General features: G+C 49.2%; 2 protein-coding genes and 1 long non-coding RNA gene across 5 annotated transcripts in view; 2 read left to right on the plus strand and 1 right to left on the minus strand.

The window, feature by feature from the left end:
* Positions 1–15134, plus strand: part of SOGA1 (suppressor of glucose, autophagy associated 1) — an 87673-nt gene extending 72539 nt beyond the window's left edge. For 2 of the 3 annotated variants that reach the window (XM_032141824.2, XM_032141823.2), the window contains exon 14: positions 5911–15016. In XM_032141824.2, coding sequence (XP_031997715.2) covers positions 5911–6063 — 153 coding nt within the window. In that variant the 3' untranslated portion in view covers positions 6064–15016. Of the gene's footprint in view, positions 1–5910 lie in introns of all 3 variants that reach the window. The other variant, XM_032141822.2, reaches the window with a different exon arrangement.
* A 138-nt stretch (positions 15135–15272) lies between these two features.
* LOC131382205 (uncharacterized) lies at positions 15273–18643 on the minus strand. Its single transcript, XR_009211467.1, has 3 exons — positions 18570–18643; positions 17180–17558; positions 15273–15763 (listed from the first exon to the last, which is right to left on the minus strand). It is a non-coding gene; the product is annotated as an uncharacterized LOC131382205 (long non-coding RNA).
* The window catches only part of DSN1 (DSN1 component of MIS12 kinetochore complex), a 23566-nt gene continuing 15551 nt past the window's right edge, over positions 18290–26304 (plus strand). The window contains 5 exon segments of the mRNA XM_032141825.2: positions 18290–18843; positions 21058–21106; positions 21338–21658; positions 24516–24589; positions 25711–25798. Of these exon segments, the coding sequence (XP_031997716.1) occupies positions 21073–21106; positions 21338–21658; positions 24516–24589; positions 25711–25798 (517 nt within the window). The 5' untranslated portion in view covers positions 18290–18843; positions 21058–21072.

The following is a 26304-nucleotide window of genomic DNA, read 5'->3' on the forward strand; positions in this document are numbered from 1 at the left end:
GTTTTGTTGTTGTTGTTGTTATTGTTTTTGTTTTTGTTTTGAGAGAAGTCTCGTTCTTGTCCCCCATACTTGAGTGCAATGATTCAATCTCGGCTCACTGTAACCTCCGCCTCCTGGGTTGAAACAGTTCTGCCTCTGCCTCCCAAGTAGCTGGGATTAAGGCACCTGCCACCATGCCCGGCTAATTTTTGTATTTTTTAGTAGAGACGGTGTTTCACCATGTTGGCCAGGCTGGTCTCGAACTCCCGACCTCAAGTGATCTGCCCGCCTTGGACTCCCAAAGTGTTAGGATTACAGGCATGAGCCACCGCGCCTGGCCACATCCCTGTGTTTAACATCACCTTGGTACCTTGAGATTGGCCACAGTGGGAGGATTTACAGCATAAAAATTGGTAAACACTACAAATCGGGGCTCTTCCTATCACTCCTGGAAAACTAATTGTTAAACATTAGCGGGCATACCACTTCTCTACCCCATCAAGACTTCACACCTAAGTGCTCACATTTCCTCTGAGAATCTTTTGCTGCACACCCCACTCCTGCTATCAATTTCTTATAAGTTAGTTAGTAAGCTTTATTTGAATGTTAGTGAGCATTATTTGAATGTTAGAATGTGCATAAGTTAACTTTGCAGAAAGGGAAGGAAATGTATTTGAAGGATGGCATATTTTATAAAACCCAAGAGTAGGAACCTGACGACCTCAGCAGCTTCTCCCTGTCTTCCTCTCCTCTCTCTTAAGCTTCACCCTCTCTGGTATCATATTCCTCCTTTTTCTCTGTTTCTCTCTGTTGCATTTGCACAAGGACTGGGTGGGCTGTCCCAGCTCTGACTGTACAACATCTTCCAGTTCAAGCCGCTAGGAGACACTGACACAAATCCCTCTCTCCCAATTCCACATTTCTGAAAGAAGGAAACTCTGATTGGTGCAACTAGAGGCAAGTGTACCCCTTGGTCCAGTCAGCTATGGCTGGGAGTGGTACCATGTGGTCTGCTGTGGACTCAGTGGGGGCACAGAGACATGATTAGGGCTGTGTGTGGAATGGGCTGTGATAGACTCAAACATTCTACTTTTCTATTATTGTACGTTTAGGTGGTTTCTAGTTTTTCCCTATTGTAAATAATGCTGTGGTGAACATCTTGGTGCAAAATCATTTTTTTACATTTCAGACTATTTCCTTAGGTATAAGTTGCAGATATGAGATTAAAGGATAATAGAATATAAATGTGGCCGGGCGTGGTGGCTTATGCCTGTAATCCCAGCACTTTGGGAGGCCGAGGCGGGTGGATCACAAGGTCAGGAGTTTGAGGTCAGCCTGGCCAATATGGTGAAACCCTGTCTCTGCTAAAAATACAAAAATTAGCCGGGCATAGTGGTGGTCACCTGTAGTCCCAGCTACTCAGGAGGCTGAGGCAGGAGAATCTCTTGAACCCAGGTGGAGGCTGCAGTGAGCTGAGATGGCACCACTGCACTCCAGCCTGGGTGACAGAGTGAGACTCCATCTCCACAAAAAAAGAATATAAATGTTTTAAAGTTATTTGATAAATACTGCCAAATGGTTTTTCAAAAGTGTGCCATTTCTACAGCTTCCAGCAGTGTGTGGTGAGTGCATTACTTTTCTGTAGTCTCACTCAGCTGGCTGACATTTAAAAACATCTTTTAAATATTTATTCCTTTTTTGGCCAGGTGCAGTGGCTCATGTCTCTAATCCCAGCACTTTGGGAGACTGAGGTGGGCAGATCACTTGAGCTAGGAGTTCAAGACCAGTTTGAGCAACATGGTGAGAGCTCATCTCTACATTTAAAAAAAAAAAAAAAAAAAAGAGGCAAGGCATGGTGGCTTATACCTGTAATCCTAGCACTTTGGGAGGCCGAGGCAGGTGGATTGCCTGAGCTCAGGAGTTTAAGACCAGCCTGGGCAACACAGTGAAACCCTATCTCTACTAAAAAATACAAAAAATTAGCCGGGTGTGGCAGCATGCGCCTATAGTCCCAGCTACTCGGGAGGCTGAGGCAGGAGAATTGCTTGAAGCCCGGAGGTGGAGGTTGCAACAAGCTGAGACCACACCACTGCACTCCAGCCTGGGCAACAGAGCAAGACTCCATCTTTAAAAAAAAAAAAAAGGGCCAGGCGTGGTGGCTCACACCTGTAATCCCAGCACTTTGGGAGGCCGAGAAAGGTGGATTGCTTGAGGCCAGGAGTTTGAGACCAGCCTGGCCAACATAGCAAAACCCTGTCTCTACTTAAAAAATACAAAAATTGGCTGGGCACAGTGGCTCACGCCTGTAATCCTAGCACCTTGGGAGGCCAAGGCGGGTGGATCATGAGGTCAGGAGATCGAAACCATCCTGGCTAACACGGTGAAACCCCGTCTCTACTAAAAATACAGAAAAGTAGCCGGGCGTGGTGGCGGGCGCCTGTAGTCCCAGCTACTCGGGAAGCTGAAGCAGGAGAATGGCATGAACCCGGGAGGCGGAGCTTGCAGTGAGCCGAGATCACGCCACTGCACTCCAGCCTGGGTGACAGAGCGAGACTCCGTCTCAAAAAAAAAAAAAAAAAAAATGCAATAATTAGCTGGGCATGGTGGCACATGCTTACAGTCCCAGCCACTTGGGAGATTGAGACATGAGAATTACTTGAAGCCAGGAGGCAGTGAGCCAGTATCGCACCACTGCACTCTAGCCTGAGCAACAGAGTGAGACTCTGTCTCAAAAATAAATAAATAAATAAATAATAAAGTCTGAAGGCAGGAAAAAAGCAAGTGTCTCAGTCTGAAGGCTGTCAGGCAGGAAGAATTCTCTTACTTGAGGCAGAGTAAGCCCTCTTGTTCCATTCAAGCCTTTAACTGACTGGATGGGGTCCATGTTAGGGAGAATTTACTTTTTTTTTTCTTTTTTTGAGACGGAGCCTCACTCTGTCACCCAGGTTGGAATGCAGTGGTGTGATCTCGGCTCACTGCAACCTCTGCCTCCCAGGCTCAAGCGATTCTTGTACCTCAGCTTCCCAAGTAGCTGGGATTACAGGCACATGCCACCACACCTGGCTAATTTTTAATTTTTAGTCGAGATAGGGTTTCACTATGTTGGCCAAGCTGGTCTCAAACTCCTGATCTCAAGTGATCCGCCCGCCTCAGCCTCCCAAAGTTGTAGGATTACAGACATGAGCCACTGCGCCTGGCTGAGAATTTACATGTTAATCTCATCTCAAAACACTCTGACAGAAACACCCAGAACAATGTTTTACGTAATATCTCGGCACCCTGTGGCCCAGTCATATTGACATATAAAATTAACCATCACTTCCATATAACCAGCACCACATCAAGAAACAACAGCACAAAGCTGGCTGGATTTTGAATGTTGATTTTAAAGTTGACCCAAATATTGTTCAGTATGTAAAATGTGCATGCTACCCATTGACCAAGTAGTTCTTCTTTTAGGAAGGTAGCCTATGGAAATATTCACAGAGATGGATAAAGAAAAATAAAAAGAGGCTGGGCACAGTGGCTCACCCGATCACCTGAGGTCTGGAGTTTGAGACCAGCCTGACCAATGCCGAGAAACCCCATCTCTACTAAAAATACAAAATTAGCAGGGCATGGTGGTGCATGCCTGTAATCCCAGCTACTTGGGAGGCTGAGGCAGGAGAATCACTCGAACCCGGGAGGCAGAGGTTGCTGTGAGCTGAGATCATATCATTGCACTCCAGCCTGGGCAACAAGAGCTAAACTCCGTCTCAAAAAAAAAAAAGAAAAGAAAAAGAGAGAGGGGAGGAAATCAAAGCTCAAGAGAGGTTAAGTAACTCTCCCAAGGTCACACAGCTAGTAATTGGCAAAGCTGAGATTTTAACCAAGCAGTTTGGCTCTATCACAGCACTTTTATTTTATTTATTTATTATTTATTTATTTATTTTTGAGACGGAGTCTTGCTCTGTTGCCTAGGCTGGAGTGCAGTGGCACGATCTTGGCTCACTGCAAGCTCCGCCTCCCAGGTTCACACCATTCTCCTGCCTCAGCCTCTCCAAGTAGCTGGGACTACAGGCGCCCGCCACCACGCCCGGCTAATTTTTTGTATTTTTAGTGGAGACGGGGTTTCACCATGTTAGCTAGGATGGTCTCGATTTCCTGACCTCGTGATCCTCCCACCTTGGCCTCCCAAAGTGCTGGGATTACAGGCATGAGCCACTGCGCCCGGGCCATTTTATTTATTTTTTAAAGAGATGGGGTCTTGCTCTATTGCCCAAGCCAGAGTCCAGTGGCACAATCATAGCTCACTGCTGCCTTGACCTCCTGGGCTCAAAGGATCCTCCTGTCTCAGCCTCCCACATGGCCCAGCCCAGCAGCACTTTTTTTTTTTTTTTTTTTGAGATGGAGTCTCACTCTGTCCCCCAGGCTGGAGTGCAGTGATGTGATCTCGGCTCACTGCAACCTCCACCTCCTGGGTTTAAGCAGTTCTCCCCAAGTAGCTGGGACTGCAGGAACGTGCCACCATGCCCGGGTAATTTTTGTATTTTGAGTAGAGATGGGGTTTCACCATGTTGGCCAGCCTGGTCTCGAACTCCTGACCTCAGGTGATCCACCTGCCTTAGCCTCCCAAAGTGCTGGCATTACAGGTGTGAGCCACCATGCCCAGCTGTCCAGCAGCACTTTTTTTTTTTCAGATGGAGTCTTGCTCTTTCGCCCAGGCTGGAGTGCAGTGGCACAATCTCAGCTCACTGCAACCTCCGCACCCTGGGTTGAAGCGACTCTCCTGCCTCAGCCTCCCGAGTAGCTGGGACTACAGGCGCATGCCACCATGCCCAGCTAATTTTTGTATTTTTAGTAGAGATGGGGTTTCAACATGTTGGCCAGGATGGTCTCGATCTCCTGACCTCGTGATCCACCCGCCTCAGCCTCCCAAAGTGCTAGGATTACAGGCATGAGCCACCGTGCCTAGCAGCAGCACTTTTGATCATTATTTCTGTTTATTGGTAATAGTAAAAAAATTAGAAACTACCCAAATGTACATCAGAAGTGAATTGGGGCCAGGCACAGTGGCTCACACCTGCAATCCCACCACTTTGGGAGGCCGAGGCGGGCAGATCACTAGAGATCAGGAGTTTGAGACCAGCCTGGCCAACATGCTGAAATCCATCTCTACTAAAAATACAAAAATTAGCTAGGCATGGTGGCACACGCTTGTAATCTTAGCTTCTTGGGAGGCTGAGGCACAAGAATCACTTGAACCTGGGAGTTGGAGGTTGTAGTGAGTCGAGATCGTGCCACTGCACTCCAGCCTGGGCAACAGAGCAAGATTCTGTCTAAAAAATAAAAAAAATAAGAAAAGTGAATTGGGTATATAAATCAGTTATTTCTATCTAGTGAAATGGTATAGAGACACTAAAAAAGAAGGAGATCAGCCAGGCATGGTGGCTCATGTCTTTGGGAGGCATGAGCACCCAAAGGTGCTAATTCCAGCAGTTTGGGAGGCTGAGGCAGGAGGATCGCTTGAGCCCAGGAGTTCAAGACCAGCCTGAGCAACATAGTGAGACCCTGTCTCAAACGAAAAAAAAAGGATAAAAAGGAAGGAGATCTAGACATACCTAGTGACAGAAAAGTGTTCGTGTTTTACAGTTGCAAAATAAGCTGTAATTTTGGTAAATGTATGTTGAGAATCTCTTTGGTGTGCAGGACCATGGACAGTGTCCACTGTCCTCTCTGTATAGCCTAGGATCTATTACAATGAACTTCTATTACCGCTCTAATGGGAGAAGAACAACAGAAAGAAAAAATTGGTCCAGTGAGGAGCTTCAGGCCCTGGGAACTGGTTTATGGCTGAGTCTCAGTTCCTTGCCTGGCGTACCACACGGCGCATGGTGGTCCATGTCTCCTGGCTCCTCTTGACTTCCTGCCTCCCTGCCTCCCTCTTCCTAGGACGCTGTTTGTGACTGTAGCACCCAGTCTCTCACCTCCTGCTTCGCCCGATCGTCCCGCTCTGCCATCCGCCACTCTCCTTCCAAGTGCAGGCTGCACCCTTCAGAGTCCAGCTGGGGTGGGGAGGAGAGGGCACTCCCCCCCAGCGAGTGACAGAGCAGCCAAGCTCCCCGCCTCAACCAGCCCAGCCCCTGGATAGCAGAAGGGAACCAGCGGAGACGAAATGAGGTGAGGCGAGGGGCTGTGTCCTCAACATTGTCTGGCTCTGGAGGGACAGCAGCGATGCCACTGCCAGAATGCAGCTTTCACATCAAGGTAAAGCCGGGTCTCCTGCTGGCCCCTGGGTGGTGAGCTCCGACTTCCCAGGGGAAGGCAGTGAGTGGGAGAGAGACCAAACCTGGGCTTCCCAAGCATCCACTGAGAGATCTGTCAAGAGCCGATCCCTGGGTCCTAAGAGAGAGCCTTGCCTGGTTCTGCCCATGCCGCCCTCTTGGAAGAGCCCAAGAAGGATACATGTCTGGCCATGCCTTTGGGGAAAAGGAGTCAGAGAGATGTTTCCTGCTGACCATCCACCCCTTCATTCTCAGCAGGAGACACTGCTGAGAAGAACAGGCTTTGCTCTAGGGCTCCATGTTGGGTTCCTGGTGGAGCCCTGCTGGGCATCATCACCATCACCTCCTTCTCTCCACATCCTCCTCCTCCCAGCCCCACTGCTCTAGATTGCTGGGACACGAGGGAGTATGATAGGGCAGTAGCCAGGGCCAAGTATCTGCTTGGAGCCCTGGAGCCCTGGATCTCCCTGCCCATAGCCTGGATGCAGCAAGAGCTGGGAGGCGAAGTGGAAATGTGCAGGGCTTAGGATTGGGGAGTGATTGCAATTGCCTTCCTTGCCAAAGTGACTTGGGGCCCCAACGTTCCCAGCAGACCCCTTGAGGACAGAAATAGGTAGAGTCAGTCTCAAGACCTGGTGCATAGATAAATGCCTAAATACACTGCCTTGATCTCAAGTGATCTCAGAGGCCTCTTTCCCTGGCACCCTGAGAGGCGGCAGGCACTACATCTCCACTGTGTTTACATCCTGCAGCTGGTCGGGGGGGCAAAGATATTCCCAGTAAGAGATTCTTGGTTGGCCAGGTCAGGCCCAGGAGAACACCGAGAGGCCAGAGCTCGGAACACAGCAGTAGACTGGGGCCTGGAAACACATATCTTGCCTAGATTGTTTATTTGAATTTTTCATACTATAAATATTTAAGGTGGTTTACTTTATTTTAATAATTTAATTTACCCCAAAGTCCCTAAGGTAATTTATTGGAGGTTGAAACATGCATTCTTGCCACTGGGACAACATGGGGCTTCTAACAGCATGGACAGGCATGGGGTCCCCTGGGTGGATGAGGCAGCTTGGCAGCCAGGTTTGGAGACCTGGTCTCCTGGTCAGCTTTGGAGGGCCCCTCAACAGAGCTGGAGCCCTGCACCCCAACACTGCTGGCCATGTGGCCTCAGAACACTACTTATTACTCGATGCCTGGTACTTGGCCAGCCCCAGCGGTCAGTCTATAAATACTCACTGACAAGGTGGAGGGCTGGACGGCCATCACCACTCCCCGAGATGTTCTCCATTGCCTGTCTCATTTCCCTCCCTCCGTCTGACACCTTTCTTCATGAGTTGAACGTGGATTACTAAGGCTCTATTAAGAGTGTGGAGATCCCTCCAAGTTTCCCAAATGAGAACTCACAGGAAAACAGGACTGAACTTTGAGAATGTTGTTTATTGCAGCTTTGCACATAAACCTGTGTGTCTCCCAGCCTGCCTCGGTTCTCACCAGCCTGCCAGCTTTTTCACCAGCCTCTCTCCTTAGCCTTATGGCCTTTCACGGCTCTTCTCCCTGCCCCAGCTCTGCTGCCCGCCCTTCCTCACATCCCCTGTGAGCTGCCTGAGCCATTGGTTGGATTTTGATGTGGCTCATTGCAGCATGTGGGGCAGTGCCTCCCATGGCCTCCCCGTGGTGCCGGTGAACCCCTTTTGGTTGCACACATGCTCTCCACACACATAGACATTCAGCCTTCCTGTAACTGACTGGGGACCCAGAGTGGAAACACCAGGATGGATCAGCTTGTCTGCAGAATTGCCCATCAGGAAGACCAAAAGCCAGTAGCTTTGCTGATTTGCCCCCAGGACTCTGGAGGCGCCCCTGCACTCCCACTTCCCACCTGCCAGTTCCCAGACCCACCCATTTGGGATCACCTGGACCAGTTACCCCAAGTCCTGCATCTCCCTTCCCTGCAGGCTGAACACCAGGGTCATGCCAGTCCCTCCAGCCGCCTCCTCCATGCCCCAGTGACTGGTGTGGGCAGAGCAGGCAGCCAGTGGAGCTGTGAGTCAGTTCCGCTCTTGGATGCTGCTGCTCTCACCCATGAGGTCAGGGGGGCCCTCCAAGGTTATCTCCAGGTGAGGGGATTCACATCAGGCCACAAGCCACCAGAGGCCTTCTGCCACCTCCCAGAGCGACAGAGAGCCAGGGAGGCTGCGTACCCAGCCTCGGGGAGAAATCCCCATGGGACCTGAGCCCCAAGACCTAAGGACCACTCAGCCTTACCATCGTACTGTCCAGGATTGTCCTTGCGTCTTCGTTGTCTCAGCCAGACCTTGGTTTTCAGTAAAGCCCCAGTTTCTACTTCCTGCATGCCACTGTGCAAGGCCTCTCATCACTGTTCCTGCAGAAGCCTCCGGACGTGGGGCTGGATGGGGTTGAAAATGTTACATGTAAATATTGGTTTGGTTTGGTTTTTAGCATTTTACTTGGTAACTGGTTGTTTTCTTTTTTGGGGTGGGGGGATTGGTTTGTAAAAACTCTCTACTCTTTTGGAATGTAATTTCTAAGTTTGTTTGTTTCTTCAAATGCCTTTTAAGTCTTGGTAACATTCCCAAAGCAGAAAACTGCCTGACCCACAGTGGGGATTCCCTGGAGAATTGGGGTCCCAAGAAGGAATGCTGCCCTTCTCTAACCCTTTCTCCCCCTTCCTCCTGCCTCTCTGCCTTTTACTGCTAGCCCCTTCCTTCTCCTCCTTTATCCTTCTTTGTCTTTTCCCCATCTCCACTCTCTCTTCAACCAAAGTCCCAAGGAACCCTCGGGTCTCAATCCCCCATAGACCACTTGGCTTGGGTCCGTGGGGTTGGCACCAGTTGGTTGGCAGAAATGGGAGACCAGTTGGCATGATTGGCCTTAAACTGGGAAACCTCATGTTTCTTATGTCTCACCTCTTCCCAGAGCCAAATCAGCCCCTTTTGGAATGATGACTTCATTGGAATGGAAATCAAGTCATTTTGGTGCATCAGTGGTAGGGCTGCACGCATGAGACATCAGAATCCAATCCCCTGACTCCGTGCCAGCCCTTTCCCCCAGTTTATTTCCCACCAAAGGCTGACCTCTAAGAGGTCTTGCTTTCTATGAACTCAAGATGGGTCCCACCTCTAGGTGTCCCCAGGGGCACTCTTCTACCAGTTGGCTTCCGATGTGACAAGGCCAAGGGCCCAAAGACTTGACCCTCTTACACCCTGTGCTGACATGGTTCCATCATGTCCACCCGCATGCACTTTTATGGTTTCATCACCCAGCCTCTTCTCCTCTGGCCCACCCAGCGTCCAGGCTCTTTCTCCCTCCCCCCTCCTATCTAGAATGTCCCCTGCTTCTAGCCTCACCAGATCCCCCAAGCTCCCACTACTTCTTCCTTAATAGTAATAATAATGGTCATCATCATCCTCTGCACATCCCACCTAAAGCACTTTACTATATAGAAAACATTTCCCCTGGCTGGGCGCGGTGGCTCACGCCTGTAATCCCAGCTCTTTGGGAGGCTTCGGCAGGCAGATCACTTGAGGTCAGGAGTTCAACGCCAGCCTGGCCAACGTGGTGAAACCCTGTCTGTACTAAAAATACAAAAAATTAGCTGAGCATGGTGGTGCGTGCCTGTAATCCCAGCTACTCGGGAGGCTGAGGTGGGAGAATCGCTTGAGCCCAGGAGGTGGAGGTTACAGGAGCAGAGATCGCGCCACTGCACTCCAGCCTGGATGACAGAGTGAGACCCAGTCTCAAAAAAGAAATCGTTTCCCACCCCACATCTCCTTCAGACCTCTCAGGGACCACTCTGGGAGGCAGCCTTGGCAGGACATGGGTTAGTGCGCCCATTTTGCCATGAGGAAACTGAGGTGCAGGTCTCATCCCAGAGCATGAGAAGTCACTGAGCTTAGATGAGAACTTGAGTCCAACTCTGTCCTGTTTGCTGTGCAAATCCGCTGCCCTACTGGGGGCTTTTGGTGGGTCCAGAATACCCAGAATATGCTGCTGGCCAACCCAGGCATAAAACAAGTCCATTCCGGATCACTGAGCCTGTGTATTCCAGAGGGTGATCTGAGGTCCCCATTCAGCAGAATTCTCTGAGGGCATGTTCAGAATGCAGATTCCTGGGCCCCACCTTGAATCTGCATGTTTAACAAACTCTCTTGGGGTTGGGGGGGCGGGCGCAGTGGTCACACCTGTAATCCCAGCACTTTGGGAGGCCAAGGCGGGTGGATCACTTGAGCTCAGGAGTTCGAGCCTGGCCAATATGGTGAAACCCTGTCTCTACTAAAAATGCAAAAATTAGCCAGGTGTGGTGGCACATGCCTATAATCCCAGCTACTTGGGAGGCTGAGGCAGGAGAATCACTTGAACTGGGGGGAGCAGAGGTTGCAGTGTGCCGAGATTGTGCCATTGCACTCTAGCCTGGGCAACGGAACGAGACTTGTCTCAAAAAAAAAAAAAAAAAAAAACAGCCCTCCCAGGGGGATCCTAGGGAATATTGGCCACACCATTGGTGTTTGTGGCCCTGATTATTAGGCTATCTTTCTTTTTTTAAGTTTTTTTAGATTTATTTTTTATTTTATTTATTTATTTATTTATTATTTATTATTATTTTTATTTTTAGAGACAGCGGGTCTCCATATTGAAAACCGGGCTGGTTTCGAACTCCTGGGCTCAAGTGATCTGCCCTCCTCAGCCTCCCAAAGTGCTGGGGTTACAGGCATCAGCCACCGTGCCAGCGTGCCAGGTCATCTTCCTTTTTCTTCCTTTTTTTTTTTTGAGACAGAGTCTTGCTCTGTCACTCAGGCTGGAGTACAGTGGCGCCATCTCAGCTCACTGCAGCCTCCACCTCCCAGGTTCAAGCAATTCTCCTGCCTCAACCTCCCAAGTAACTGGGATTACAGGTGTGTGCCACCACGCCTAATTTTTTTATCTTTAGTAGAGACAGGGTTTCACCATGTTGGCCAGGCTGGTCTTGAACTCCTGACCTCAGGTGATCCACCCACCTCGGCCTCCCAAAGTACTGGGATTATAGGCGTGAGCCACGGCGTCCAGCCTCATCTTTCTTTTAACCAATAAACATGATGCTGTATCTTAAAAAGAGCACTGAGCACTGAGCAGGGACTTAAGGGATCGAGTCCTCAACCAAACTGATTTAATTACTCAGGATTTTCAAAAAGCATCAGAGGCTATTTACAATCTTAATCATAGGGGTTCAAAAAATAAAAATACGAAGTAAAAAAGCAAGAGAAATTATTCTCTAAATCTAACTGGTTTAATTCCCATAATCATGCAATTAAGTTTTACTCTTGAGTTTCCTGGCAGCCATGGTAAAAAGAGAAACACATCAGGATTTATCATTTTTATCATCCAATTATGGGAAGCAAGCATGTTTGCCCCAGGAGACGAACTCTTCTACTAATTTATAGCATGTATCCTTTCATCAAGGGCCACTGAGCCAGTTGGTGAGTCAACGGGTGAACCTAAGATGCAAGGATGTTTTCCAGGTGACTATTTAAAAAAATAAATAATCCACCGACGTGAATGACCTTGGCGAGATCACGTTTCTAGTCTATACCTCAGTTTCCCCATCTGTAAAATGAGGATAATGTCCCACCCCATGTAACTGTGGTGAGGACCAACTGCAACACTGTGCCTGCGAGTCTCCTTGGAAAAGTGTAAGGTTCTACACAAATGGAAAGTGGTCTGATCACACTCAGTGTCCCCAGCCCAGCCTTTCAGTGCCCTGGCCCTGGGGTGGGGGACAATACTCTCCTCACCCCCTTCACTAGTCTTCAGGAATAGCAAGGAGGCCATAACATAATTTGGTCTAAACCCCTTCCTTTTTAAAAAAATTATGGCAAAATGTGCATAACATTAAATTTACCATTTTAAAGATTTCTAAGTGGCTTGAAGTACATTTGCAATGTGTAACTGCCACCTCCAGAACTTTTTCATCATCCTAAACTGAAACTCTATACCCACTAAACAGTAACTCCCCATTCCCCCTGTCCCCAGCCCCTGGTAACCTCTATTCTACTTTTTTTTTTCTCTGTGGATTGGCCTATTCTAGGTATCTCTTTTAAGTAGAATCATATAGTATTTGTCCTTTTGTGTCCAGCCCCCTCATTTTTTGAGACAAGGAATCAGGCCCAGAGAAGGCAGTGGCTCACCCAAGGTCACATAGCAAACCAGAGGCAGAGCCAAGACCAGAACCCAGGTTTCCTGACTCCCAGCAGGTCTTGCGTCCTCAGTAGTGAATGAGACACTGCTTTGACTTTCTGTAATCTTGGTTTAGCCCGTTCCTCTCTCTGGGCTCAGTCTGTTTCTCACCACTCACCCATTCTTTCTTTATCATCTCCCTCCAAAGCCTCTTGTCCTCCTGCCTCCTCTTCTTGGCTGGTTCCTGCCAGCAGATGGAGTGGCCCTGGTCCATGCCAGGTTTTCCTCTTCTGGGTCCGGAGCTCACTCTAGTATTCAGCCCTCAGTCCTCCCAGGATGTTCTTCCCAGCACTGCTCCCTCCTGCGGATTTTCCTGTAACCTCAGTAACTGGCTTCCCGTCCCCCTGCTTCCCACCAGGGAAGCCTTCCTGTCTGCGTCTGTGGTTTCCCAACTCTGATATTTGCCCTCAAATGTGGTGGTGTCCTGGTTCTGTGTTTATTTATTTTATGTTTTCTCACACCAAAAAAAAAAGAAAAAAAAAAGCCTCTTCCTCCAATGCATCAGGAGGCACCAGCCCTGCCAGCCCTCCTCACTGGGCTCACCCTGCCCCAGCAACCCCCCAGTGCCACCCTTGAGCCACGCTGTCTTCTCTGTAAGCAGCCTGCCAGCAGCAGCCCCAGCACTTTGCAGTGGGCGTGTGTGTGGTGGTGGTGGGGGCTTGGATCCCTCCTTTTTCCTCCTCTGCCCTGCCCAGTCCCAGATGGCCTTGACTGTAAAGCAGGCGCTGCCTGACAGGTTCTTCTCTCCCTGTCTCTGGTCATTGATCCATCTGTTTGTCCATTCAGTATCCAACCATCCTCTCCATTCTCCTCTGGACCTCACCACTCTCAGAGCTGCTTGTCCTGGCAGAATCTACAGTTCACCCCAACTCTCTGCCTTACCCTTCCCAACCCAACAGCATCTGCAGTTTGCAAAATCCACAGACCCAAGTCCTGAGGGGACTGAGGACATGATGCTGGGCCCAAGTCTCCTGCTCAGGGCTTCTCTCCACTGCCAGCCCTGCCACTCCTTCCTCACCCTCCTTGGAGCTTCCTCTGCTGCTTGTCTATCCCAACGGCCCTGCTCCTCTCCCTTCCTGCCCTTCACCAGCTTTCTGGACACCATGCTCTGAGGAAGGGACCTTTGGTTTTCTCTAAACATCTTCAAAGGGCTGAGGCAGTCAGGGCTGGCTGCCTTGTCACTCTTTATTTGGAAGCCACTCAAACCATTCCCAGGAAGAGGGACCTCAACTGGCAATCTGAAAACCTGGCCCAGGTCTGGGCAGATGTCTTCACTCACTTCTCCTACCTTCCCAGTCTTGTGATCCTGTGATGAGCACCAGGATGGCCCTGTGGGCCCTAGAGCACCCCTCATGCTGTAGGGTCCTGCAGCCCCATCCTTTCTCTACTGGGCCCTGGTATCCTGGCTCCTCTCTCAGCTCTGCCGCTGATCTCTGTGCCTTAGTTTACTTCTCTGCACGGGGGACTCACCCCAAGACCATTTCCAGCAGCTTCCCAGGTGATGTGGTGCCCCAAGGCTGGGCTTTGCCAGTTGTGGCCCAGCTCCTTAGTGCTGCCCAGGAGACACCAGGCTGCTGAGAATGAGGTGACTGCGGGCACCATTCTCAGCCAGTGGTTCTCGTATTGCATTCCAGCAGCAGGAATATCACCTGGGAACTTGATAGAAGTGCAAGTTAGCAGCCCCACCCAAGACCCACTGAATTAGAGCTTGTGGAGTGGGGCCCTACAAGCTGGGGTTTTAAGGAGCCCTCCAGATGATTCTGACATGCATAAGAATATGCCAGCTGCTGATCTCGGCTAGCCATTAGTATAGCCTGGGGAGGGACTGGGACTGGCTAGGTCAAGAACAGGTGGAAAACACCAGCCTCATCTGGACTCCTGAGATTGGGAGCCACCACCAACAAAAACCAACCCTATAGTCGCTCCTCTTGGAACAGGAAGAGAAGTTGGAGGGCCTGGAGAAAGCATACATTGTTTCTTTCCCTGCTCCTGCTCACCTCTCTCACTTGTCTTGGTTTTACAAAAGGCTGTGTGGATGGTGCCAGCCAGGGAGGGGGTGGGAGTCCTGGGGAGGCAGGAAGCAGAAGACCCTGACTGTTTCTCCCTTGGGAACCTCACCGTAGGCCAGATAGCCCCTCTTCAAACGGAAAGAAATCTTAACTCCACAAAGAAAGAATCCTAAATCCCCAGTTCCTCCTCCTCCCAACCCCAGGGATACCTTGCAGACAGTGCCAAAAAACAACTCCAACCCCCAGCAGCTGGGAAGAGAGCCAGAAGCTGCCCTTCCTCCTCATCCTGGCCCCTCCCCAGCCCCCGCCAATACTGTGAACCCCCTTCCCACTCAGCCTGGTTTCCTGGTGAGGGTCCTGTAGTCATGGGCCCTGGGGGACCCCAGGGCAAGGCCCATGGGAGGGAAGGGACCAAGGGCATCCTTGGGCCAACTGTCCACCTCTCTTGTCCACTGTTCTCTCCTTTCCACTTCTGTCTTCAAAAGGCTCCTTCCTAGGATGGATCGGGTGCTAGGACAACTGCAGTCCAATCCACCAGCTCTCCCTGCCCCTGTGTCTTATTTCAGACATGAGAATAACTGTACAGTGTAAACTTATAAAGCGTTTTTAATGGTTGTAGATTGGAAATAAAGTATGTCATATGAACAGTTGCCGTGGACTTGGCCTCCTCTCTGATTTTCCTAATGAGGTGGGTGGGGGCCCCAACGGATTTGAAACCTAACTTTTCCCCACTCCCAGCTGCCTGGGAAGTGGGGAGCCCAGGGAGTGCCACAGCCAGCTGGCTGGTTTGGAGTCACTTGGGAGGGGCCACCAAGTGTTCTGGCTGCTGCCTGCTGATACTTCAGCGTCTCCCACACAGTGTGATATGACCACTGAGAAACAAATGCAGTCTTCAAAAAGAAGAAAAATAGAATTGAACTTTTCTACAGAAGACTAACAATTTTATGAAAAAAAGACACTTTTAGGTGTGTGTCAATTGTCTATTGAAGTGTAATTAATTATTCCGAAACATTTATTATACCCCACAGATGCTATGGGTCAGGAATTTGGGAGCTGGGCAGTTCTGATTCAAGGTCTCAGGAGGTTGCAGTCAGTTGTCAGTCAGGCTACCGTCATTTGAATGCCTGACGAGCTGGAAGACCCATTTGCAAAGTAGCTATTATGCCTGGCAAGTCATTGCTGGCTGTTTGCAGGAGGCCTCAGTTCCTCAACATGTGGACCTCTGTAGGCTGCTTGCGTGCCTTCACAACATGGCGGCTGGCTTCCTCCACAGCATGTGATCTATGAGAGAGCAGGGAGGAAGTCACAATGTCTTTTATAGCTAAGCCTTGCAACTCACAGACTAGGCCAGGCACGGTGGCTCATGCCTGTAATCTCAGCACTTTGGGAGGCCGAGGCGGGCAGATCACCTGAGGTCGGGAGTTCGAGATCAGCCTGACCAACATAGAGAAACCCTGTCTCTACTAAAAATACACAATTAGCTGGGTGTGGTGGTGCATGCCTGTAATTCCAGCTACTCGGGAGGCTGAGGCAGGAGAATCTCTTGAACCCAGGAGGCGGAGGTTGCTGTGAACCAAGATCACACCATTGCACTCTAGCCTGGGCAACAAGAGCAAAACTCCGTCTCAAAAAAAAAAAAAAAAAAGAAAGTCACAGACTATAGTGTCTGCAATATCTAATTGGTTATATAGACCGGCATTCTTCAGCGTGGGAGGGGACTACACGAGGGCATGAACACCAGGAAGCAGGGATCACCGGGGGCCATCTTAGAAGCTGGCTACATGATACTTTCATAGATCTCTTCTGTGAGGGGCTAATAACAGCCAGGCATGTGCTAGGTATTGAGGATACAATGGATGGGCCTGGAAGATATGAAATCAAATCTCAATGGCAGGGGGAGCCCGGGGTGCTCAGCCAGCCCAGAGGAAACAAGAAAGGCTTCACAGAGGAAAGGACATCTGAATGACACCTAAGATTGAGATGTTGACCAGATGAAGGCCATGGTGGTGTGTTGTAGGCAGGAGACTGAGGGGAAGTGGTTCCAGGGAGAGGGAATAGCATGTGTGAAAGCCTCATAGAAAGAGAGCAGAGCAGAACTGGGGAACTGAAAGAAGAGGCTGGGTCAGATCACATAGTGCCTTTTTTTTTTTTCCCCTTTTCTTTTTTTTTGAGATGAAGTCTTGCTCTGTTGCCCAGACTGGAGTACGGTGGCATGTTCTCAGCTCACCGCAGCCCTGGCCTCCCAGGTTCAAGTGATTCTCCTGCTTCAGCCTCTCGAGTAACGGGGATTACAGGTGCATACCACCACACCCGGCTAATTTTTGTATTTTTAGTAGAGACAGGGTTTTGCTCTGTTGGCCAGGCTGGTCTCAAACTCCTGACCTCAAGTGATCCACAGGCCTTCGCCTCCCAAACTGCTGGGATTAGAGGCGTGAGCCACCACACCCAGCCTAATGACAGGGTGCCTTATAGGGAAAAAAAAAAAATGTGTGCCTCCTGTGGACAGGAGGGAGCCATGCAACAATTCAAAGCAGGGAAACGATGTAGAAGATGTATTGGGTCTGGATTCCATGAAATCATTTTCTCATTGTGCCCCAGGATGGCTAGCCCTAGCTGGGAAGGAACACTGAGTTCTCTTCCTGGCACACTGACAGAGAGGAGTTTAAGAGGCGGGCAAGCATAAAAGGAACTGGGTACCTCTCAACCCCAGAAAGTGATATTCAGGGAGCCAAGGGCAAATCTCTGCTTTCAGAATGGCTGCTGCAGCCAGCAGGCTGGAACCACAGGGTGGAAATTTCAGGAAGTCAGATTTTTGTCTCCCACCAGAAAACTTTTCCAAGGACCACAACTGCTATGGAAGTGACCACGGTCAGCTCCAGCTGCCTCTCTCCAACCCCTCTTTTGGACTTTGTGGGCTGCTTATAATTCAATATTTGGAAGTTTCCCTGTGAAAGAAAGGACTGTGCACATCCAAGGGAACATTTTGGTGGCGTCGTGCTGGGTGCTGAGGAAGCAGCCCGCTCTCTGGAGCCTCCTAGGCCAGCATGGGATAGTGGAGCAGGAACAGGTTGGGCTCCTGGGAGCACAGAAAGGACAGTCGGTTTTCAGCCTAAGGCCAGAGAGAAGGCTTAGGAGAGAAATCAATCATTCCTTAGCTGAGGCTTAAAATTGGAGGATGTGACCGGGCGCAGTGGCTCATGCCTGTAATCCCAGCTCTTTGGGAGGCCGAGGTGGGTGGATCACCTGAGGTCAGGAGTTCGCGACCAGCCTGGCCAGCATGGCAAAACCCCGTCTCTACTAAAACTACAAAAATTAGCCAGGCGTGGTGCTGGGCGCCTGTAATCCCAGCTACTCGGGAGGCTGAGGCAGGAGAATCGCTTGAACCCGATCCCGGAAGGCGGAGGTCGCAGGGAGCCGAGATCGCGCCACTGCACTCCAGCCTGGGCGACAGAGCGAGACTCCGTCTCAAAATACAAAAAAAATTGCAGGATGTCGCTAGGAAAAGCAGGGAAAGCCTTCCCAGGCAGAGGGAACAGCGCCTGGGAATACAGCGCCTCAAAGGGCATCTGATGCCCTGTCCCCGTCCTACCCCTAGGCCCAGCCCGACCTGCCGCACCTCCCCGGCCCCGACCGTGGACACTGCGACCACTTGGGGGCGCTGTGACCTCCTCCCGGGTGAAATGAAACCCGAGGGCAGGCCCCCCCCTCCCACCAAGCAAGTAAAGCAAGCCGTTTGAGGGAGTGGCCTGGAAATGAGAGAGAAAAAGTCCTAGAGCAGGAGTGGGATAGACTGTGAGGCAAACTGAGCTCAGAGCTCCAGTCCACTCTGGGGAGAGTCACGGTCCACATTTTGGGATTTAAGGAGATAAAGGGAGTGGGAACCAGAGCCTAGCGACGGGGACAAGGCATCAGATGCCCTTTGAGGCGCTGTATTCCTCCGGCAAGAATCTCTCCGGGCCTCTGTTTCCCCCATCTTAGATGGGCTCTGGGGCCTTCGGGCGCAAAAGGACACGATAGTGTGGCGGGTCCCGGAAAGGGACTCCCGGGCGGGGTGTTGCGGGGAGGTGGTGACGTGGCCGGACAGGACCTAAAAGACTTGGACTAGAGGAGCTGAGCTGGCAGAAGCATTGGACGGCGGTGTACGCACGCGCGTCGTCGGAGGCAGGCGTTCTGCGCGCGCGTGCCCGAGAAACTGACGGCCGCGCATGCGCCCTTAGTTGGCGGGAAGTTTCGGAGGCGGCGACCGTGACGTAGAAGGCGGAGACCGCTTGACCCTGACCAGGGAGGATCGGCTGCAGGGGCGCCAGGCGTCCAGGAGTGACCTGGGGCTGTGGAGAGTGACCCGTGGCCTTGTGTTTCAGGTACGGAGGTTCCGGACTGGACGGGCGTCGCCCTGAGGTCAGGAAGTCACAGACTTGTCCTCTGATGTGGCCCCGCCCGCCGCCGCACTAATCTCTTTGGCGTCGTACCCCTCGGCCCAGCTCGACCCGCCGCAGCCCCGGCCCCGACCGTGTTCACTGGGGGGCCCCGGGGGCGCTGCGACCTCCTCCCGGGTGAAATGACACCCGAGGGCAGTCCCCCTTACCGACCCCATTAGAGACGTATCTGTCGAGCCAGGGGTCTAGGCTCCAGAAACAGGGGTGAGGACTGGGCAGAGGGCTGGGGTGACAGGCCTGGGTTCGAATTGCCCCTGTGCCCCCAGGCTGGCTGTGTCACAAGCTTGGGCCAGGCTTTTTGGCCCTCTGAACCTCAGTTCCCCTGTCTGCAGAGTGGAGTTAATGGTGCTTACGGAATTGTGGAAAGGATTAAGTGGAATAACGATGCAAGTAAAGCGCTTACATAGCACAGGTCCTAGCATAGAATAAGCGTTTAACGGTTGACAGTTGTTGCTTTTCTAAGCCTGGATCTGTGTGATACAGTCGTTATTATCCAAGCCTGGATCTGTGTGATACGGTCATAAGGACCGTGGGGGATTCAGATCCTTGACCGACTCCTCCTTGTTATCTTTTCCTTTTTGTCCCTCTGCATATATTCATATCTTTTTACTTAGCACCCCCCACAGACAGATTTCTGCTGGGAGGGAGGGGACAATGAAGAGATGCCTAGGTGACATCCCTGCCTTCCAGTCAGTTGTTCATGACAGGCACTAGGAATACAAATACAGCCTGGCTGGGGAGACAGACATCTAAACAGATTTTATAGCCAATGCTACAAAGGTCAAGGAGCATAGCCACCAACTCTGCCAAAGATAAGTGATGTGAAAGCTTCATATTTGAGCCAGGTTGGGAAGGATGAATAAGTTTAACATGCAGAAGGACAGATATGTGCAAAGATTCAGAAGTAGTACAGGGAATAGGACTGGGAGGAGAGAGCAGGAATGGGTAAATTGGGACTAGTTTACCTTAGGTGTTGAGTACACTTTGGAAAAGTCCCGGCAACTGTCTGAAGAATAGACTGGGCCGGGCGCGGTGGCTCAGGCCTGTAATCCCAGCACTTTGGGAGGCCGAGGCCGGGCGGATCACCTGAGGTCAAGAGTTTGAGACCAGCCTGGCCAATATAGGGAAACCCCATAGCTACTAAAAATACAAAAATTAGCCGGGTGTGGTGGCAGGCACCTGTAATCCCAGCTACTCAGGAAGCTGAGGCAGGAGAATCGCTTGAACCTGGGAGGTGGAAGTTGCAGTGAGCCGAGACTACGCCACTGCACTCCAGCCTGGGCGACAGAGTGAGATTCCACCTCAAAAAAAAAAAAAAACAAACAAAAAGAATAGACTGGAGAGGGGCCGTTGGAGGTAGAAAAACTAGTGGAGAGACTATTAGATAGTGGGAGGGACCAGAAATTATGAGACCTGAACTAAACTAGTAACAGTGAGGCTGGGCATGGTGGCTCACGCCTATAATCCCAGGACTTTGGGAGGCCTAGGCTGGTGGATCACTTGAGGCCAGGAGTTTGAGACCAGCCTGGCCAACACGGGGAAACCCCATCTCTACTAAAAATGCAAAAATTAGCCAGGCATGGTGGTGCACACCTGTAATCCCAGCTACTCAGGAGGCTGAGGCAGGAGAATCACCTGAACTGGGGAGGAGGAGGTTGCAGTGAGCCAAGATTGCGCCACTGCACTCCAGCCTGGGCAACAGAGCAAGACCCTGTCTCAAAATAATAAATAAACTAGTAACAGTGAGAATGGAGAAAAGATTTAGAGACTGTTTATAGAACAGTTAGGATTTTGGATCTGGAGACCTGAGAAGAAGAAGTAATGGATGATGTGGTTTTTCTAGTTTGGAAGACCAGGTAGACCATAATGTCATCAATGGAATTAGGGACTAGTTAAACACAAAGTAACTGGGAAGTAAGGTAGGGTATGTGTTCAGGGAGACTTGAATATTTCTAGCAATAAAGTGTATAGAAATTCAGAAGAGGAGGTGATGGCCCCTGCTGATATTCTCTGTCAGGGAAGTGGATAAGGGTAGCTCGGAGAGGCTGGAAAGCACATGGCCTATTCTGGGGCAGTAAAGCCCCACTGAGACTGCAGCTGAAATGTGAAGAACAGATCACTTCATTTTCCTACTTTCAGAGTTTACCACCTAGGATGACTTCAGTGACTAGATCAGAGATCAGAGATGGTAAGTATTGTAGTGAAATTCAGTACCTCTTACCTTGGGTTCAGGCTTCTGAGCTATACCCAAATCTTTCCTGGCTCCTGGTGGATTTGGAATCACATACTCATTATTTGCAGAGATGCTTTCTTTATGCTTCCACGATCTAGGGGCATACATTTACTTTTTCCACTTTTTTGCACAAATAGTTGTGGCGGGCTTGATTTTGTATTTTGACTTTTTTATAACAAATGCTAGAAAAAGGACCAGTGATGTCTAAGACTCATGATCATCGATTGGAATCAAGTCTCAGTCCTGTGGAAGTGTTTACTAAAACATCTGCCTCCCTGGAGATGAATCAAGGCGTTTCAGAGGAAAGAATTCACCTTGGCTGTAGCCCTAAAAAAGGGGGAAATTGTGATCTCAGCCACCAGGAAAGACTTCAGTCGAAGTCCCTTCATTTGTCCCCTCAAGAACAATCTGCCAGTTATCAAGACAGGAGGCAATCCTGGCGGCGAGCAAGTATGAAAGAAACGAACCGGCGGAAGTCGCTGCATCCGATTCACCAGGGCATCACAGGTGGGGTGCTGTGTACACAAGACAGTGAGGTTCCAGCTCAGATAAGAGGCAGTGAGGTATGGCAGAAAGTGTGGGAGAATAGACGTGACTTGCTACTTTGTAAGTACTGATGTCAAACACCTAGTAAATGTTCAGTATTACTGCTATTTCTTTTTAAGAGACAGGATGTTGCTGTTTTGTCTAGGCTGGACTTGAACTTCTGGGCTCAAGCAATCCTCCCACTTCAGCCTCCCAAGTAGCTGGGACTACAGGCATGAGCCACTGCACCTGGCTTACTACTTATATTATTAGCTGCCACAAATAAATTTCTAATTGTTCAATACTCACCTCTGCTAGAGTGAGAGACATTAAAGATTTCTTTCTGTAGTTTTCTGTCTCATACCCTAAAGTGGAGCAGAAGATAGTTGGGTTGATACCTGATTTTAGCCTTTATAACTGGAAATACCTCAGAGGGAAGATGCAAATACAAATATGTAGAGTGGGCCAGGCACAGTGCCTCATGCCTATAAATCCCAGCACTTTGGGAGGCAGGAGGATTGCTTGAGTCCAGGAGTTTGAGGACAACCTAGGCAAGATGGCAAGACCCCATCTCTACAAAAAGTTTTTTAAAAAATAGCAGGGCATGGTGGTACATACCTGTAGTCCCAGCTACTGGAGAGAGGCTGAGGCAAGAGGATCACTTGGGCCCAGGAATTCAAGGCAGCAGTGAGCTATGATTGTGCCACTCAATCTATCCTGGGTGACAAAGTAAGACTCCTGTCTCTAAAAAACTTTGTCTCTTTTTCCCTATCCCCTCTCTCTTCCCTCCTCCCTCCCTGCACCCCACCCCTCTCCCTTCCCTCTCTGCACCCCACCCACCCCCGCCTCTCTTTCTTTCTCTCTCTCTCTCTCTATCTCTCTCTCTCTCTCTCTCTCTGTGTGTGTGTGTGTGTGTGTGTGTGTGTGTGTGTGTATCTAGAGTGAAAAACTTAGTTTTTAGGGATGCTATACAGAATGTGATTTATGTCATTTTGTGTGAATTTACAATAGTAACTATATCTTAGTAAGCATCAAAGTACAGAACATAACGTGGAAAAGCTTGCATATTTCAGGAAGACTATACCAGCTCTGTGATGTTGAGTAAATTACTTAACCTTCTTTGTCTTAAGGTCTTCATCAGCAACTTGGAGGTGAAATAGTACCTATCTTACATAACACAGTACTTGGCACATAGTAAGCCCTGAAATGTTAAGCTACTGTGATTAGTTTTAAGGTATCATCCCATTTCCAAGTGGTCTGATGCACAGAAGGAAATCTGGGTAAAGATAGCCACTTAGCACATCAGAAAATTGCTGCCACAAGGCCCGTGTACTTTAGTCCCTAGATGTGCTGAGAAAACATCAGTGCATCCCAAGATTAGCCCTACCTTTAGCTCTATGCCAGAGTATTTAGACTTAAACAGAAAAGCATCAGTGTAATAAGATTGGTTATTGCCTGGTTATTTCTGGCAACCTGCCAGGTTTCCTTAGTTATAGGCAGAAAGTATCCTGTTTTTCTTGACTAATAGCAGTGACAATTAAGAGACAAGAACTTTAAAAACACAACCGGCTGAAGCTAGAGGGCAAAAAGGCATGTAGCTCTCATAATTCACAAAGCAAAATTCCTTTGCTATGTAATAATTGTTTTCAAGCAGACATAATTTTAAAAAACGGTATCTACATCTTGCGATTGGTTAGAGATACAGTCGCATGATTATGTAAAATACTCACCCAATTCAGTCTAATAACTCACCGTATGACCTTGGGCAAGTTACCTATTACTTTGTGCCTGTGTCATTATCTGTTATCTGAATGGAATTCATAGGATACTTGCCTCAAGGTTTAATGAAATATGTATATAGCATTTCATAAAATCCTTTTTATATAGCAAGTGTTCAACAAATGTTAGCTATTAATGTTATTATTAGGTTATTATAGAGAGGCAGTGTGGTAATAGAGAGAAAAACAGATACTGGTGACAGACTTGGGTTTGAATTCTGGCTCCACCAATTTCCAGTTTCTGGCCTCAAACAAGTCATTTCCCCTCAGAGCTGCAGCTTTCCCATTTGTAAAATGGAACTTTATAATAGTACTCTTCTTATAGTATACAGTACGAAGTGTTTAAAGCACATTGCAGTGCCTGTCCTATAAAAATGCTCAGATTTGGCCAGGCACAGTGGCTCACACCTGTAATCCCAGCACTTTGGAAGGCCAAGGTAGGCAGATCATTTGAGGCCAGAAGTTCAAGACCAGCCTGGCCAACATGGGGAAACCCTGTCTCTACTAAAAATACAAAAAATTACCTGGGTGTGGTGGCGCATGCCTGTAATCCCAGCTACTGCAACCTCTTGGCTCACTGCAGCCTCCACCTCCTAAGCCCTTTTGATTCTCGTGCCTCAGTCTGTGGAGTAGCTGGGATTACAGGCGCATGCCACCACTCCTGGCTAATTTTTCTATTTTTAGTAGAGACGGGATTTCACCATGTTGTCCAGGCTGGTCTCCAGCTCGTGGTCCCAAGTGATCCCATGCCTCGGCCCCAGAGTGTTGGGACTATAGGCATGAGCCACCGTACCTGCCCAATACAAAGATTCTTATAACTTTTTTTTTTTTTAAAGTTTAGATGCACAAATGGGTAAACTTCATTCCTCAGTGTTCCTGCAAAAATTAGAATTCTGTCTTTAACTAAAGAAGGCTGTTCTTGCCTTAAGTTGGATTTATCAAGAGGGAGGACATTTTTCAGTTTTGTTAGTTGCTAACTATGTAACTATCATTTTTCAGTTTTGTTAGTTTCTAACTATGTAACTATCCAGCTCCTTAAATGTGGCTATGTTTTATGTTAGAGCTCAGCCGGTCTATCAGTGTCGATTTAGCAGAAAGCAAACGGCTTGGCTGTCTCCTGCTTTCCAGTTTCCAGGTGAGGTTCTTATAACTGGGAAATGTTTTTGTGTTTTTTTAACTGCTATTGTGACAATCTTTGATTTTTAGATGGAGTCTGACTCTGTCGCCCAGGCTGGAGTGCAGTGGTATGATCTTGACTCACTGCAACCTCCGCCTCCCAGGTTCAAGTGATTCTCCTGCCTCAGCCTCCAGAGTAGCTGGGACTACAGGCACATGCCACCACGCCCCGCTAATTTTTGTACTTTTAGTAGAGACGGGGTTTCACCATGTTGGCCAGAATTGTCTCGATCTCCTGACCTCCTAATCCGCCTGCCTTGGCCTCCCAAAGTGCTGGGATTACAGGCATGAGCCACCGCATCCAGCCCTTAATTTTTTCATTTTAGTAGAGACGGGGTTTCATCGTGTTGCCCAGGCTGGTCTTGAACTCCTGAGCTCAGGCAGTCCACCCACCTCGGCCTCCCAAAGTGCTAGGATTACAGGTGTAAGCCACCGCTCCCAGCCTTTTTTAAAGGTGTGTATTATGTGGCTACCAGGTACTTACATCAGTTTAGATAAGCAGGTAATTTGTATGAATTAAATAACCCTTTTTTTTTCCTGAACCGAAAGTCAAAATCTATAGTCCAAGCAACAAAGGGTTTTTTGTTTTTTCTTTGTTTGTTTTTTTTGTTTGTTTTTTTGAGATGGAGTCTCGCTCTGTCACCAGGCTGGAGTGCAGTGGCACAATCTCGGCTCACTGCAACCTCTGCCTCCCAGGTTCAAGCGATTCTCCTGCCTCAGCCTCCCGAGTAGCTGGGACTACAGGCACACGCCACCATGCCCCGCTAATTTTTTTTGTATTTTTAGTAGAGATGGGGTTTCACCATGTTGGCCAGGATGGTCTCCATCTCCTGACCTTATTATCCGCCTGTCTCGGCCTCCCAAAGTGCTGGGATTACAGGCGTAAGCCACTGTGCCTGGTCAACAAAGAGTTTTTTTTTTTCCCCTTATCTATTTGTTTCTGTGAAAAGTCTTATGTGTAAAAATTAAATCATATTTAGTATTTAGTTTCATATTTATTAAACATCATAAAGTGACATAAATTTAGGACTGGCCTGGAAATTTTTGGTGGTTGTACTAAAAATGCTTTTCTTTATTTAGTTCTCTATTCAGAAACTTGAACCTTTCCTAAGGGACACTAAGGGCTTCAGTCTTGAAAGTTTTAGAGCCAAAGGTAAGTTGCTAACAGGTAAGTGAGCTTTGACCCTGGGCAGTCAAAGCTTTGCTCACAGCTTCCCCATTTACAGAAGCTGCTGCCTTATAAAACTCGCTCCCCGACTTTTTTTTTGTTTGTTTTTAAGACAGAGTCTCACTCTGTTGCCCAGACTGGAGTGCAGTAGGGTGATCTTTTCTCACTGCAGCCTCTGCCTCCTGGGTTCAAGCAGTTCTCCTGCCTGAGCCTCCCAAGTAGCTGGGAGCCACCACACCTGGCTAATTTTTGTATTTTTAGTAGAGAAGAGGTTTCACCATGTCGGCCGGGCTGGTCTTGGAACTCCTGACCTCAGTGATCTGCCCATCTTGGCCTCCCAAAGTGCTGGGATTACAGGCATGAGCCACTGTGCCCAGCCCCCTACTTTTTTGAAATTGCAAGAATATATACTTATGAAGCTAAGGAGGTGTGAAAGTGGAAAATAATCTTCCCTTCCACTCTGACCCCCAGTCTCAGTTCCTCTCCCCAAAGGTAGCTATGGCCAC

Source organism: Hylobates moloch, unplaced genomic scaffold (assembly GCF_009828535.3).
Source record: "Hylobates moloch isolate HMO894 unplaced genomic scaffold, HMol_V3 SCAFFOLD_21, whole genome shotgun sequence".
Taxonomy (NCBI): domain Eukaryota; kingdom Metazoa; phylum Chordata; class Mammalia; order Primates; family Hylobatidae; genus Hylobates; species Hylobates moloch.